Source organism: Mytilus californianus, unplaced genomic scaffold (genome assembly GCF_021869535.1).
Source record: "Mytilus californianus isolate M0D057914Y unplaced genomic scaffold, xbMytCali1.0.p SCAF_5, whole genome shotgun sequence".
Taxonomy (NCBI): Eukaryota; Metazoa; Mollusca; class Bivalvia; order Mytilida; family Mytilidae; genus Mytilus; species Mytilus californianus.
This window is the reverse complement of record NW_026262701.1, coordinates 113,875,073-113,890,365: the sequence shown is the minus strand read 5'-3', so window position 1 is coordinate 113,890,365 and position 15,293 is coordinate 113,875,073. Positions and strand designations below refer to the sequence as shown.

Below are 15,293 nucleotides of genomic sequence, written 5' to 3'. Positions count from 1 at the left end.
GCTAAGCTTGAAGATTCATAACAGTTTTTTTTATAATGTCCTAATATAAGAAATAAACTATCTAATAATCTGAACTGGTTACCAAATAATTGTCCTTTAAATTTGAACATCATAACTTCCGGTCATATGTCACTAACTTATGACCAAAATGAAATAATTTATAAAACAATGTGTATGAATTTATTTAAGAGTCAAAGAGTTTATTGATTTATAAAGTAGCATAATAATGTGTATATATTTACTGTGTACAACCATTCACATCATCATTTTTACATATCGCAATCCAATTGTATGCATGTATTGTATTGTATTGTATTGTATTGTATTGTATTGTATTGTATGTATTGTATTGTATTGTATTGTATTGTATTGTATTGTATGTATTGTATTGTATTGTATTGTATTGTATTGTATTGTATTGTATTGTATGCATGTATTGTATTGTATTGTATTGTATTGTATTGTATTGTATTGTATTGTATTGTATTGTATTGTATTGTATTGTATTGTATGCATGTAATGTATTGTATTGTATTGTATTGTATTGTAATGTATTGTATTGTATTGTATTGTATTGTATTGTATTGTATTGTATTGTATTGTATTGTATATGCATGTAAAGTATGCTTTTAACCTAGTCAATTTAGCTATAAAATCGCTCAACCTGCAACTAATTGTAACACAAGGTTTTTTTAGTGCAAATTATAATATAGACTTGTACTAAAAACATACTAAAACTATAAATTGATATTATTTGCGGAAAAGGTTATTTTGGGATGAAATATGTGGTTTTAAGAGGAAAAAATGCTGAAAACTGGAAAAGAAGAAAAATTGTTATTTATGGTTACATTTTTAGACCTAAAGCTTGTTGAAGACATGCAACCTTATCTTTATAGAGTATTATGTAGTCCTCTAGTTATTATTATTCATATTGAAGTAATTTTGAGGTGAAATGAGTGATTTTTAGTGAAAAAACGCTGAAAACTGGAAACGTAGAAAATCTCCGTTGTTCATGGTTAATATTTTTTAAAACTTGATCTATATAGAAAAAGAACATAGAGTGGGGCGCACATATTCGCCGGGGACACAGTTTCGCCGTTTTATGATTTTGAGGTGTAGAAACTTCAAAGGATTGCTGAAATGGAAGAAATATGCCGGTAAATTATATTTTTATAAAAAACGGACAACGATTTTTGGCCAATTTCCTGAATGAAAGAAAGATTTCAAAGAAGTATTTCTTAGTAATTCTTTGACTGATTGCCCTAAATTTCAGTTCTTTACACCTTTGAAATGTCTGCTATTCATCTATAATGAATTTGATGAATATTGTTTAAAGCTGCAGTTATTTGGTTTTAAATAGATGTGTAAAAACGGCGAATATGTGTCCCCCTATGACAAAACATCAGGAAATTTCAAATAGCTTTTAATCTAACTTTTCAGATAAATTTTTTCAGAGAAACACGTTTTCAAGCTAAGAATATTTTGCTTTTGATGTTATCTTCATATAGAAATATCAGTATACTTCAAAAACTTAAAGGTCTGAACATAAACTGCAGAAAACATGGAAAATTATGGCGAAAATGAGCACCCCCACTCTACTATATTATGTTTTATTTGTGAAGTCCTTTAGTTATCAATATTAATATTTCAAATTGGGTAATTTTGGTTGAACATATGTTTTAAGACCGAAAACCCGGAAAACTGGAAATGAAAATATCTCGGTTATTGATAGTTAAAACTTTCAAATTGGGATCTTAACAGAAAATAGAGAATACTATCTAATGATTATCTTAAGAAGTCCTATAGTTATTAGTATTTAAAAAATTGTAATTCTTGTGTTAAATGTGATTTGTAGAGAAAAATTGTGAAAAATGGAAATAAAAAACTCGATTATTCATGGTTAAAACTTTTAACATAGGATCTTTATAGACAGACTATATTATCTTATGTTTATCGCATATGTATTCCTCTTGTTATCGATATCAATAATAATCAATTTGTTGTGTGAAATATTTTGTTTTACACACTAACTACAAAACAAGAATATCAGTATCCATAGTACACGGATGCCCACCCGCACTATCATTTTCTATGTTCAGTGGACTGTGAAATTGGGTCAAAACTCGAATTTGGCATTAAAATTAGAAAGATCTTATCATAGGGAACATTTGTACTAAGTTTCAATATGGTTGGACTTCAACTTTATAAAAAAATACCTTGACCAAAAACTTTAACAAAAAACTTTAATCTCAAGCAGGACAGACGGACGAACGAACAGACGCACAGACAGAAAAATATAATGCCCCTAAGTGAGGGGCATATAAAATGAAAAATTTAAAATCTTGGTTATTTCTAGTTTGATTTTTAAAAACGAAAAAATGGAGAACGGAAACAGGGAATGTGTCAAAGAGAAAACAAGGCCACTAATGGGTCTTTAACATAGCAAGTAAATCCGGAACACGGAGGTGGGCTTCAGCTGACCCCTTAATTATTTTGTACACTAGTTCAGCAAAATGGACACCACCCTAAACTCCAGTACATACAAATGAACCAAAATTATCACAAAAAAACCACACACAAGACAAATAAAGGCTAGAGGTTCCTGACTTTGGATAGGTGCAATAATGTGGCAGTGGTAAAACATGTTGTGTGAGAACTCAACTCTCCCCTAGTTTCTCTAGACAATATAGAATAAACAAATACACAGTAAAACTCAGTTTTAAATATGTGCATTTTGTGGAAGTTTGAAATTTTATCTTATGTTTCTGTTATGTATTTATAGTAATTATACGTGTAGGTATTATAAACAAAAAATGATTGTGTTCAAAAATAACTGTAAATCAGTTTGGTTACTGACTTTGATTTTGTCATGTTAATTGCTGGAAAAGTCATTTTTCTAGTGTCCTTGCATCGTCATTGACTGTAGTCCTTTTTGTGTATTTTTTCATTAGCTACTTTTACAATATTTGAATTGCATAACGTCACAGTTAAACACAGACGATGTGATTGCAGATTTCTCTTAATATGTTGCTAATTTTATTTAGCAAGCTCTATCAATATCCACGTTTAATTTCAGATATATAAGCTTTTTAAATTTAGGAACATATACTAGTTCACTGAATTAGCATTAAAAGAGGGGCAAAAGATACCAGACTCATAGATCGAAAATTAAATGTAGATCTGATATTGTTTAAGGCAATTTTAAGAGCAGCTTTGTCAATGCGATTATAAATTTACCTCAAGAGCTTGAATTTAAATAATAATTGTACTAAAGTGGTCCAATTTTGGATGTTGAAAATGAGATAAGCACTGTTGAATCATGCACTTCCTGGAGGAAGTGTTAATAGCAACATCGCCTTAATTTGTGTGTACTCTATAAACCTGCATGTATGTGGTGGTCTGAAACATCAACCAAATGGTAATGACAAAGAACTAACATGGGTTGCCTGCTATATGAAAATATTATGGTCAAAGATATATATATATATATACTTACTAGTATATAAAGAAAAGCATAACCAAGTTATTTATTAAATATATCTCATTGAATTAACTTAATAAAAGGTAATCAGCTTTAGCCTAAGAACTGTAAAAATGCATCATCTGTGTATGAATTAAAATTTGTAGTGTCTGTGGGCGACTTTGATGGCCAGAGATAGCGTTTAGATAGTCATGTCTAATCTGAAAGTGTGTCTGTTGGTTTTTGTAAGACGTTTGGGTTGCTTTCTTGTTGACTTTAAAAACCTCAATTCTCTCTTTATTCATAAATATACTCTATTACAGATATATCAATGTTAAAGACGCTGTTTTCTGCTTCCGGAATTCTGACCTGTATTTAACTCATTTGAACGAAACTATAAAAATATTTAAAAAAATACACCTCATGCCAAAAGAATATAAATGTTTAGCTTTTAAGGTCCACTTAACTCTATCAGTGATCTCTTGGTAGTAAGTTTGATCGCTTGCCAATGAAACCATCACTTATTATAAAATCTCCCCACTTTATAAACACAAGAAGATGTTGTATGATTGCCAATGAGAAAACTTTCCACAAGAGATATCAATGATGTTGGTGTGGATGTAAACAACTATAGTTCATCGTCAAAATATAAAACAAGTCAAACGAGAAACTCAAAGGCCTGATTAATGTTAAAACAATAAACGGAAAAAACAAATATGACAGACAGCAAACAATAACAACCAAGTATTAAAGGGCCACTGACTTGTGATAATCATATTCATAGTGTGCAGGGTTAACCCTGTTTGCGAGCACTCAACCCTCCAATAATCAGGAACAGTTTTTATTTAGGGGTCGGCTGAGGACCACCTCCTGGTGCGGGATTTTCTCTTTGCGTTGAAGGCCCATTGGTGGCTTTCGGCTGTTATCTGCTCTTGATCTGGTCGGGTTGTTGTCTCTTTGACATATAGTATTCCCCATTTCCATTCTCAATTTTATTTAAATAGCAAACAACGTAAGAACAAATTGTAAAACCCAGTTGGAAAGGGCTCAACTCAAAAAGATCAGCACGGAGTATATAACCAATTAACAAAAAGACACTGACTTCTCATAGCTAGTTCAAAGCTTAGTAATTACAGTTGATGAATAAATACTGTAGGCACCGACTAAAATATAAATAAGTACACATCCTATTAGTAACCAATTCAGTGTTACAGTCAAAGCTTTATTTATATGGTGTGTGAGTACTAAGATCGTCGCACATTACATGAGTAGCTATTTGCTTCGAGGAGCCTGAAATTTTCATTTGTGATAAAATATTTAACATAAAATCATTTAACACTCATCATTCTTATTTTTTTATGAAACATTGTTGGATTCTAAATCTTAACATGTTTGTTCCAGAAGGTAAATGAAAAAAAATATATATTCTTTCAAATTGAAATAATTATGTATTGTATTGTATTATTTCAACTGTTTTAAAAAATACAGAACATTTTTTGTATAATTTAATTTTTTTCAACTTTGGCAAATAAGGGGAAGCAACTCATATAACCTTACTTTCACTACAAAACATTTTTATAAATTACACCACTTTCCGCAAAATATATTTTTGTATAGTTTTAGTATGTTGTTCATAGATAGTAACAGACTTGTTTTTTTCAGAGAAAAGCTTTGTGTTGCAATTAGTTGCAGGTTGTACACTAAATTGACTAGACTATTTGTAAATATTCTCTGTTTGTTACTAACTGTTCATGGGAGAAAACTTTATAAGTTTGATTAACTTGTGTCTCATACCTTTTGGATATTGAAGCAATTAATTCATACATATAAAATTGTTTGTATCCTTGCTATAAATATATAAATGCTATATATGTTATATTTCGATATTCTGTTAAAAAATTTCTAAATGCGTATTCATAAAATCCAAATTGTCGCCCATGCAATTACGTGCACTTCGCATTCAGCATAAGTACAATATAACTTCATACTTCATTCTATACACATCCTTGCTCATTCATACTGATTAAACTGTTAAAAACAAACAAAAGTTTAAAGAGAGACTAAAGAGTTTATTTTAATAAATCTATGCAAATTGTACAATATCAAACCGACTTTGCATAATGCGAATTCTGTTTATTCCCGTAAATAAGTAAAAATGCAACTTACTTAAAAAACATATTCGTTTATCTTTCTTGATGTAAATGATTATTCCAAGTAAATAAACTTTCATAAGAAATATGATAGATTGTATTCACTTTTTTTCTTAATTAGGAAATGTTTACTAATATTGTTTCGGGAAGATTGAGATTGTTTTTTTTTACATCAATTAAATACTTCGGAGAACTCTTAATATCGTCATGTAAATAAATATTGAAAACAATGAAATTATTTGAAATTCAAAAGCCTGAGATTTTAGTACTTCATCTGCATTTACGTCAATTGCGTGGATGATGGAAAATGTTAAATATTATAAAGTACAACTTTTCAACAAATTGTATCCTAGTAAAAGAAAGTTTGGATGAGGACAACATATTCTTACGAATTTTGTTTTCTACAAAGTGAGTTTTTAAATATTGAAAATATGTTATGGTACAATTATGATCTTAAATCTTACCAGTGAACATATAATAATAGATTGCCCCGAGGCCAATATGTACTGGCCCCACTACAATTCATCACATTCCACTTTACACATCATCTTACAAGAATGACGACATTGACAAATGATTACAGACTTTGACTTAATTAATGTTATAATTTACATTATGGGAAGTATTATATGACGTGTTAGTATATATTTCTGTTGTTTTTCAACAATTCACAAGATAGAAAAAAATCCTAAGATGAAGCTGATATTGCCCTGTTGTCTAGTTGGTAAGTTCTCTTATATCTATAATTTACATAAATATAACGTACACGGTATCAGTACAAAGGTATAATATTTAATTCTAACATCATTGTAAAACTAAAAACACATTTATATATTACAACAAATGGAATGCGTGTGAAATTACTGAATTTGCATAGAAAAGTCACGTGAAAATCAGTTTCATAACTTCAATCATCACATTTAGGATTTAATAAGCTGAAACTTTTAATAGAAAACAAATACAATCAAACAATGCCTTATACACTTATGACTTGGAACTCTGGTGGATAGTTGTCCCATTCAATGCCTTATACACTTATGACTTGAAATCTGGTGGATAGTTGTCCCATTCAATGCCTTATACACTTATGACTTGGAACTCGGGTGGTAAGTTGTCCCATTTAATGCCTTATACACTTATGACTTTGAACTCGGGTGGATAGTTGTCCCATTCAATGCCTTATACACTTATGACTTGAACTCGGGTAGATAGTTGTCCCATTCAATGCCTTATACACTTATGACTTGGAAATCGGGTGGATAGTTGTCCCATTCAATGCCTTATACACTTATGACTTGGAAATCGGGTGGATAGTTGTCCCATTCAATGCCTTATACACTTATGACTTGAACTCGGGTGGATAGTTGTCCCATTCAATGCCTTATACACTTATGACTTGGAAATCGGGTGGATAGTTGTCCCATTCAATGCCTTATACACTTATGACTTGAACTCGGGTGGAAAGTTGTCCCATTCAATGCCTTATACACTTATGACTTTGAGCTCGGGTGGATAGTTGTCCCATTCAATGCCTTATACACTTATGACTTGAACTCGGGTGGATAGTTGTCCCATTCAATGCCTTATACACTTATGACTTTGAACTCGGGTGGATAGTTGTCCCATTCAATGCCTTATACACTTATGACTTGAACTCGGGTGGATAGTTGTCCCATTCAATGCCTTATACACTTATGACTTGGAAATCGGGTGGATAGTTGTCCCATTCAATGCCTTATACACTTATGACTTGAACTCGGGTGGATAGTTGTCCCATTCAATGTCTTATACACTTACGACTTGAACTCGGGTGGATAGTTGTCCCATTGGCAATTCTACCACATCTCCTTATTTTTATACACAACTGTGTACAACCGATTTTAAGGACAATTATTGTCAAACTTACAACTTGAAAAACTTGTCAATAACCCATTATACATGCAGATTTATAGACAAACGAATAACGACAATATCCTTTGACAGATATAAAAATTATCAGTGAGTACATTTTATTCTAATGTATGTCAAATGATTCTATGTCTTTAATTTTTCAGCATTATTGGTGCTTGAATATGTACAAGGAGCACCTTCTTTACCGAAAGCCACAGTCAAGAACACTGGACCAAGCTGTCCTAGATATCCTGTCAGATATGAGGAAGACTCGTTGGTCATTGAGATTGAAAAGGGGGAGTGTGAAATGTAAGTGTAATTGAAATATTATCCAAACTAGAGTCCTCGTTGTTTCGTCGTCCAATTCGCATGAGGTCCTACCTAACTGTGCTACAGTAGATGGAGATCAGAAATATGGCTCGGCTCAGACCATTATCAAATTTACGTACAAGAACAAAGAAAATGCAATGTTTTTTTAGATAGCACTTGCAAATTTTGACGGGTTAAACTAAGTTTTATAGGATCTAACCCCTACTTAAATACTATGTACGTATACGTTGAATTTCAGTATTTGTATTTGCAAACTCTCTAAAATTAGACTGAATACCTGCATTGTTGAAGGTAGAAAATTTATGTTTATTTCTTTGAAACCGAGAAGACATAACTTCTTCCATGTTAACAAGCACCCCCCTTCCTACCCTCAATATGTTTTTTTTTAAAATCAATCAAGCGATATGACTGTAAATCAATCTATATTTTAATTTGATTGGACTGTAAATAAGTATTATTTCATTTTTATTTAAGTGTAAAGGGCAAAGTAACCAATTAAACATAACATCTAAACGTCCCAAATTTGTTGAAAGTGATCTTAACTCAAGAAAACTACGTTAAATAATGTATACGCCCCCTCCCCCCAAAAAAAAATCAAAAAAAAAAATCCACTCAGACTTTACTTTGATGAATTGTGCCGAAAAAAGGATAAACGTTAGTAATTTAACCTGAAACATGTACATATAGATACATGCATGTGTATCGATAACTCGATTTATTAGTCTTGCACTTTTACATGTACTGATATATTCGGCTCTAAGACTTTTGGTCATCAACATACAATAAATTAAGCAGAAATTATCAAAACTACACGTATTACGATAGTATACTTGATCTTTCAGGGTCATAGCATCTGTGAACATGCACGAAAAGAATGCAGATAAAGTGAAGTCTTTTAGAAAACGTGTAAAAGCTGTATTGAGGTAAGTTTTCACACCTGAATAACAGACTCAGGAAGCAGTACTGGGTATTTGTAGTGAGCACAACAACTAGTAACAATCCATAGGTCGTATTTTTGACTAGATGATTTACATGGACATGTCAGTACTAATATATGTTAAAAAACTTAAGGAAAGGACAGTAAACGTTAATGAGAAAGCAACTTAACAACATCAAAGACAAGTATATAGCAGCCAGCATAAATAAAATTTGGTTCAACCAAGCGCAAAGCGTGAAATCATTCTATACACCTAGTATATATATACGATACTGTGTAAGTGAGTAAGCGTGTTTGTAGATTATCATTCATGAGATGTTATACGCTTTGTTTTGAGAAAATATTAGAACCCAATGATATATAGATAAAAAGTATGAAAAATACACAGACAGATAAATGATATTCATGTAAAAAGACAATATATATGGCATTCAACGCCAAGAATTTTATTTCTATGTGTCTCCTCAGTTAGTTGTGTGTTTTTTTTTTAGAAAAGTAAACATGCCCACTGTTTCCTTTCGTTCTTTAATGACTATTTCTGAAGTGGGATCCAGTCGTACGCCTAGTGATGGAACAAGCGACAATGCAGTTCCTGGCAGTCAAACCTCTAAAAAATCTAAAATAACAGTCATCAATCCTGATATAGGGTTGCCAAATCCAGGACAGGAAGTTGCCAATAAATGTACGAAAACGAACTACAGATTTGTTGGACCTGTTTTAATTATCGACACGGTCCCTGGAGACTGTCAGATGTAAGTTGAAATACTTGTATCAAAACTGTTTTTCAAACTGTAAAAAAACTTAAAGATGAATAACAGCAAGGCAATTTAAAGTTGTATTGTACGTATACAGGTAGCATTTCCAGGACAACAACAAAACAATATGTATAAATATATAAGTGGCTATGGTTTGGAACTATATGAGTTGAATCGTTCTTACAATGATATAGTAGTAAACAGCTGCTTGTTTTTAGTTTTTTAGTTTTTTTTTGTTTTTTTTGCGTTTACTTGTATAGTGTATCTGTATATAAGTTGTTACTTTACCATTGTTTGGGGACTGGTACTTTTTACATGTTCAAAACCTAAATATAAATGTTTATATATCTATACTTAGGATGATAGTTGCACATGGAAAAAGAAAGAATAAAGTGTTCAAACGTCTGAATAAAAAGGGAAAACCAATAAGACCAAGGTAAATATAACAATATTAAATAGTTGGTATTGTCAATGATTCAACTATCCAACAAACGATCAATAGGACAACTGTTCACAAATGACTTACTAAGATGAAACAGTAAATATAAAAATAAGGAGATGTGGTATGATTGCCAATGAGATAACTATCCACCAAAGTTCAGACGAAGTGGATGTAAGCAATTATAGACAACCGTACGGCCTTCAACAATGATAAAAACTCATACCATATAATAGGCTATAAAAGGCCTCGACATGAAAAATATGAAACAATTCAAAACTTACGGCCTAATTTATAATAAAACAATTTACGAAAATCAAATATGACAGACATGAACCAACGACAATCTCTGAACCGCAGGCTCCTGACTTGGGACAGGCACATTACGAATGTGGCGGAGTTAAACATGTTTGTAAGCGATCAACAACCCCCTGGGATTGTGGTGTTACAGAACAACATAAGAACAAACTATAAAAATCAGTAAATATCTACTTTCATATGTTGTTAATTTTCGTTTTGCAAAAAAAGTACACAGATCATAATGCACGTTAAACCATACACAGAATACCGTCGGTGTCATATCGAATGGTTCAATTTACAAATAAAACATTATATTTGTCAGAACAAATTAAGATTTAGTGTTTTAATGTACACCATCGAGGCCAATACAATGCAATTTCAAATATCCATGAAAGGAAGTCCAGACAAAATGGCAAACATAAAAGAAAACTTTTCAAACAATAAATGTGTTACTAGACTTATTATGAAGAAAATATGTCTCGACAATATAAAAGCCTTCCTCACGATACTGAAACAGAACTAGGCCAGTACAGCTCGGGTGTCCGTATTGGTCCAGTTCTCTTGAATTGGACCGAGAAAATCCTTATTGGCCCAGTTAGTGCTTTTAATTGCTCAGTGACATAATTATTTGGCATAAAGAGTATGTTTGTTATGTTGAATAGCAGAAAAAATGTATCATTATAAACAATGGATTTCATCCCACTTACAGATCAAAAATAACTTGTTACAAATGCATGTCTGAACTTGAATATCATTTGACTTTTACTTGTAAGAATTTCTAAGACACGTATATAAGCTATCGTTACCCGATGATGGTCTTTCATAGCCATCACAACAGACTTCGTTCATTCACGACCTATACAAAAAATCAACATGCAATAATACTACAATGATACTTGTAGAATATAAAGGTATAGATGCAATTTATAGTTACACTAGAAAACAACTACTCCTTTAAAACATATTTTCAAATTGTAAGTTTCAACGGAATTAATCTGTAAATCTTGGCTTGTTTTATACTATGGGTAACACTTCCATGAACCCCCCCTTTTCATGTATGTATATGCTATTTCCGTCAGTAAGAGGGGTTCAAAAGAAAGTTTTCCATACTTTGACAGATAATTTTATACTGAATGTTTCGTACTTTATTTTACAGGAAAAAGATCATGTTTGAATATATCGACGAACAATTTTTCTGACCACCACAACATAATAATTCTATGAAATCCGTTGTACCATTTGTAAATTTTTGAATAAAATATATATGATTAAATCAAGTTATATTTAGCCCGACGAGCACTCCAGTTCTAGTCCTAAAATGTCTATTAGAGAAAGATCTATACAGATCTTCATTTAAAAAGAGTAGGGTCAATAGCAGAGTACGAAATTTCAGCTATGTTATTGATAATATCAGTTTAATGCTCTGCATACGGTAGTATGAAGTAATGTTTTAATGGTCCATCTGTCCCGTATCAAGTTAAAGTTTTGGTCTACGGTAATTTATCATTAAGTTGTGCTCACATGGAACATGAAAATGTGAATGTGCGAGTGGGCATGGTGTATAATGGACACGTAATCTTGTTAATAATGATTTTCCTTAGTTTCACCTAACATTATTCAAGTTCTGGATAAGTGGAAAGGAGAAGGTTTAATAAGAGCCATTATTCGGGCACTGAAATAAGAAAAAAATAGTAAGTTTACCCAAATCTTACAAAATTATGTTAATTTTTTTTGATAAGTGAACCAGTTGCTTTAATCTTGAAACTTTAATGCAGAAAAGTCACTTGCGATGTCACTTTGTTTTCATACACATGTCGAAATTTAGGTATTTGACCTTAAATTGCAATTTCACGCATACTTTTTTTGTCAGAATATATATGAGCAAGAGCTTTGCAAAAAAAGCTATTTTACACACATTAAAGTCTTTGTGAAATACAAAAGATATCTTTTGGGTAAAGCTCTTCTTCATATGAAAATATCAATGACAAGATCTCAGAATGAATTGCGGCAGTTTTTGGTGTTTTGTACCAAAAGTAAAAAGTTTGAAGCCCTATAATGCCAATATTTAAGCAAAACTAAAATAAATTGAATACTGATTTCAGACAGATTTAAAATGTCTTATGAAAATCTGAAGGGTGTAAATTGGTAGATTTGTAAACTTTTTGATTTTCGAATTCAAGGGTCCAAAAAATGGCCTTGTCATAAGTTCTCCTTTCTGATTCTTGGTGACGACCATAACATGTATGATTCTTGTTGAAGACCATAACATATGAGGTTCTTAGGTGACAGCCATCACATTTTGATGCAACCATTAAATTCATAAAGATCGATGCATGGCTTATCCGAATATAACAAAAAAAAAACAAAAACAAAAACAAAAAACAAAAAACAACAAAAAACTGCTCTACGTTTACTGAATGGAAAATATCAATTCAACCGTATATATTTGACTAAGTTTAAATTACTCATCTTATCTATATGTTATATATGTATATGTATATGTAAATGTACATGTCTTGTCTTGTTTTGTCTGATCTTTGTGCTTGTTTTAGAGCACATTAAGTATGTTTTTTTTTCTACTTGTGAAATTTGAATTCATCGACGATATTTGTTTTCTTTTCTCAATTTTTGGCATAAATTAATGATGCATCCATGTTCCAATAAGAAGAAAATAAATTATTTGCTTTTACCAGAACCTCGTTGTCTTTACTGTTTTTGTTTACTTTTGTGATTGAGTGACACTGTTGTTATTAGATTGGATCAAATCTGAATTATGTATACTGTTACTGAAAATTATAAACTTTTCTATTTGTCTTAATTTTAGTATGCGCTATACCTTATATACCTGTTAAATTTTGGTGATATATAATCCAAACTTTCTTAATAGATTACGTGTATTGGTATCTATTGTTGTGTATTTTCTGTTGCTGATTCTCCCTTTTTTAATTGTCTTTTTATCATGTGTCGACCTCTGGTTCACCAAGTTTGCTAGTAGTTCTGAAAGAGAGGCGAAAGATATCAAAGGGATATTGAAACTCGTGAGACGAAAACAACCTGACAATGCCATGGCAAAATACAAAAATCGAATAAGACAAATAACAGTATACAAAGCACCAAATTAATTTTCAGTTTTGATACTTTTGTTAGAACTTTCTCTATTCAACACGCGTTAGTGATTCTCCCCCGAATGTTATCAATAAACCTTAGGAATCACTGTAAAATAGTTTATATCTTATACTAAAATACCCCTAAACATTTCTTGTCATCAATGTTTGCAAAGCCAATAATAAATTCATGACCCACATTACACTGAGGAGTGCTTTGTGAGTGAGAAAGTTTAATGAATTGATAATTTGAAAAGAGCAAAAGATGTTACAGATTGACAATACCATGACTGAAAATTTTATAGCAAGACATACAATGCTTTTACAGAAAAGGCAACATAATGACAGACAATGCTTTGGCAGAATATGACAATGCTTTGATAGAAAAGGCTACATAATAAGACAATGCTTTTGTAGAAAAGGCTACATAATGACAGGCAATGCTTTGGCAGAAAAGGTTACATAATGACAGACACTGCTTTGGTAGAAAATGTTATAGAAGGACAGACAATGCTTCGGAAGAAAATGTTATAGAAAGACAGACAATGCTTTGGTAGAAAAGGCTACATAATAAAAGACATTGCTTTTGCAGAAAAGGCAACATAATGACAGACAATGCTTTGACAGAAAATGTTATAGAAAGACAGACAATGCTTTGGTAGAAAAGGCAACATAATAAAAGACAATGCTTTTGTAGAAAAGGCTACATAATGACAGACAATGCTTTGGCAGAGAAGGATACATAATGACAGACACTGCTTTGGTAGAAAATGTTATAGAAAGACAGACAATGCTTTGGTAGAAAATGTTATAGAAAGACAGACAATGCTTTGGTAGAAAAGGCTACATAATAAAAGACAATGCTTTTGCAGAAAAGGCAACATAATGACAGACAATGCTTTGGCAGAGAAGGATACATAATGACAGACACTGCTTTGGCAGAGAAGGATACATAATGACAGACACTGCTTTGGTAGAAAATGTTATAGAAAGACAGACAATGCTTTGGTAGAAAAGGCTATAGGAAGACTGACAATGCTTTGGTAGAACATGATTTAGAAAGACAGATATTGCTTTGGCAGAACATGATTTAGAAATACAAACAAGGCTTTGACAGAACATGATTTAGAAATACAAACAAGGCTTTGACAGAACGTGATTTAGAAAGACAAACAATGCTTTGGCAGAACATGATTTAGAAAGACAAACAATGCTTTGGCAGAACATGATTTAGAAAGACAAACAATACTTTGGCAGAACATGATTTAGAAATACAAACAAGGCTTTGACAGAACGTGATTTAGAAAGACAAATAATGCTTTGGCAGAACATGATTTAGAACGACAAACAATGCTTTAGAAAGACAAACAATGCTTTGGCAGAACATGATTTAAAAAGACAGATATTGCTTTGGCAGAACATGATTTAGAAAGATAGACAATGCTTTGGTAGAAAAGACTACATAATGACAGACAATGCTTTGGCAGAAAAGGCTACATAATGACAAACAATGCTTTGGCAGAAAAGGCTACATAATGACAGACAATGCTATGGCAGAAAAGGCTACACAATGACAGACAATGCTTTGGCAAAAAGGGCTACATAATGACAGACAATGCTTTAGTAGAAAAGGCTACATAATGACAGACAATGCTTTTGCAGAAAATGTTATAGAAAGACAAACATTGCTTTGGCAGATCATGATTTAGTAAGACAGATATTACTTTGGCAGAACATGATTTAGAAAGACAAACAATGCTTTGGTAAAACATGATTTAAAAAGACAAACAATGCTTTGGCAGAACATGATTTAGAAATACAAACAATGCTTTGGCAGAACATGATTTAGAAAGACAGATATTGCTTTGGCAGAACATGATTTAGAACGACAAACAATGCTTTAGAAAGACAAACAATGCTTTAGAAAG

The 15,293-nt window shown here is 31.8% G+C and overlaps 1 protein-coding gene across 1 annotated transcript; it reads left to right on the top strand.

The window, feature by feature from the left end:
• Nucleotides 1–6,222: 6,222 nt before the first annotated feature.
• On the top strand, nt 6,223–11,526 carry LOC127700694 (uncharacterized). The gene is made up of 6 exons (XM_052204294.1): nt 6,223–6,334; nt 7,665–7,809; nt 8,673–8,753; nt 9,259–9,519; nt 9,881–9,958; nt 11,418–11,526. Exons 1-6 carry the CDS (start codon nt 6,304–6,306, stop codon nt 11,458–11,460), a joined length of 639 nt encoding a protein of 212 aa, XP_052060254.1. The 5' UTR covers nt 6,223–6,303; the 3' UTR covers nt 11,461–11,526.
• The last annotated feature ends 3,767 nt before the right edge of the window (nt 11,527–15,293 follow it).

Excerpts from the sequence above, each read along its gene's own strand:
- LOC127700694 (XM_052204294.1), top strand. The coding sequence starts at position 6,304 with ATGAAGCTGATATTGCCCTGTTGTCTAGTTG. Across the intron at positions 8,754-9,258 it reads CGTGTAAAAGCTGTATTGAG|AAAAGTAAACATGCCCACTG; the intron begins GTAAGTTTTCAC and ends TTTTTTTTTTAG. Across the intron at positions 9,959-11,417 it reads GGAAAACCAATAAGACCAAG|GAAAAAGATCATGTTTGAAT; the intron begins GTAAATATAACA and ends TTTATTTTACAG.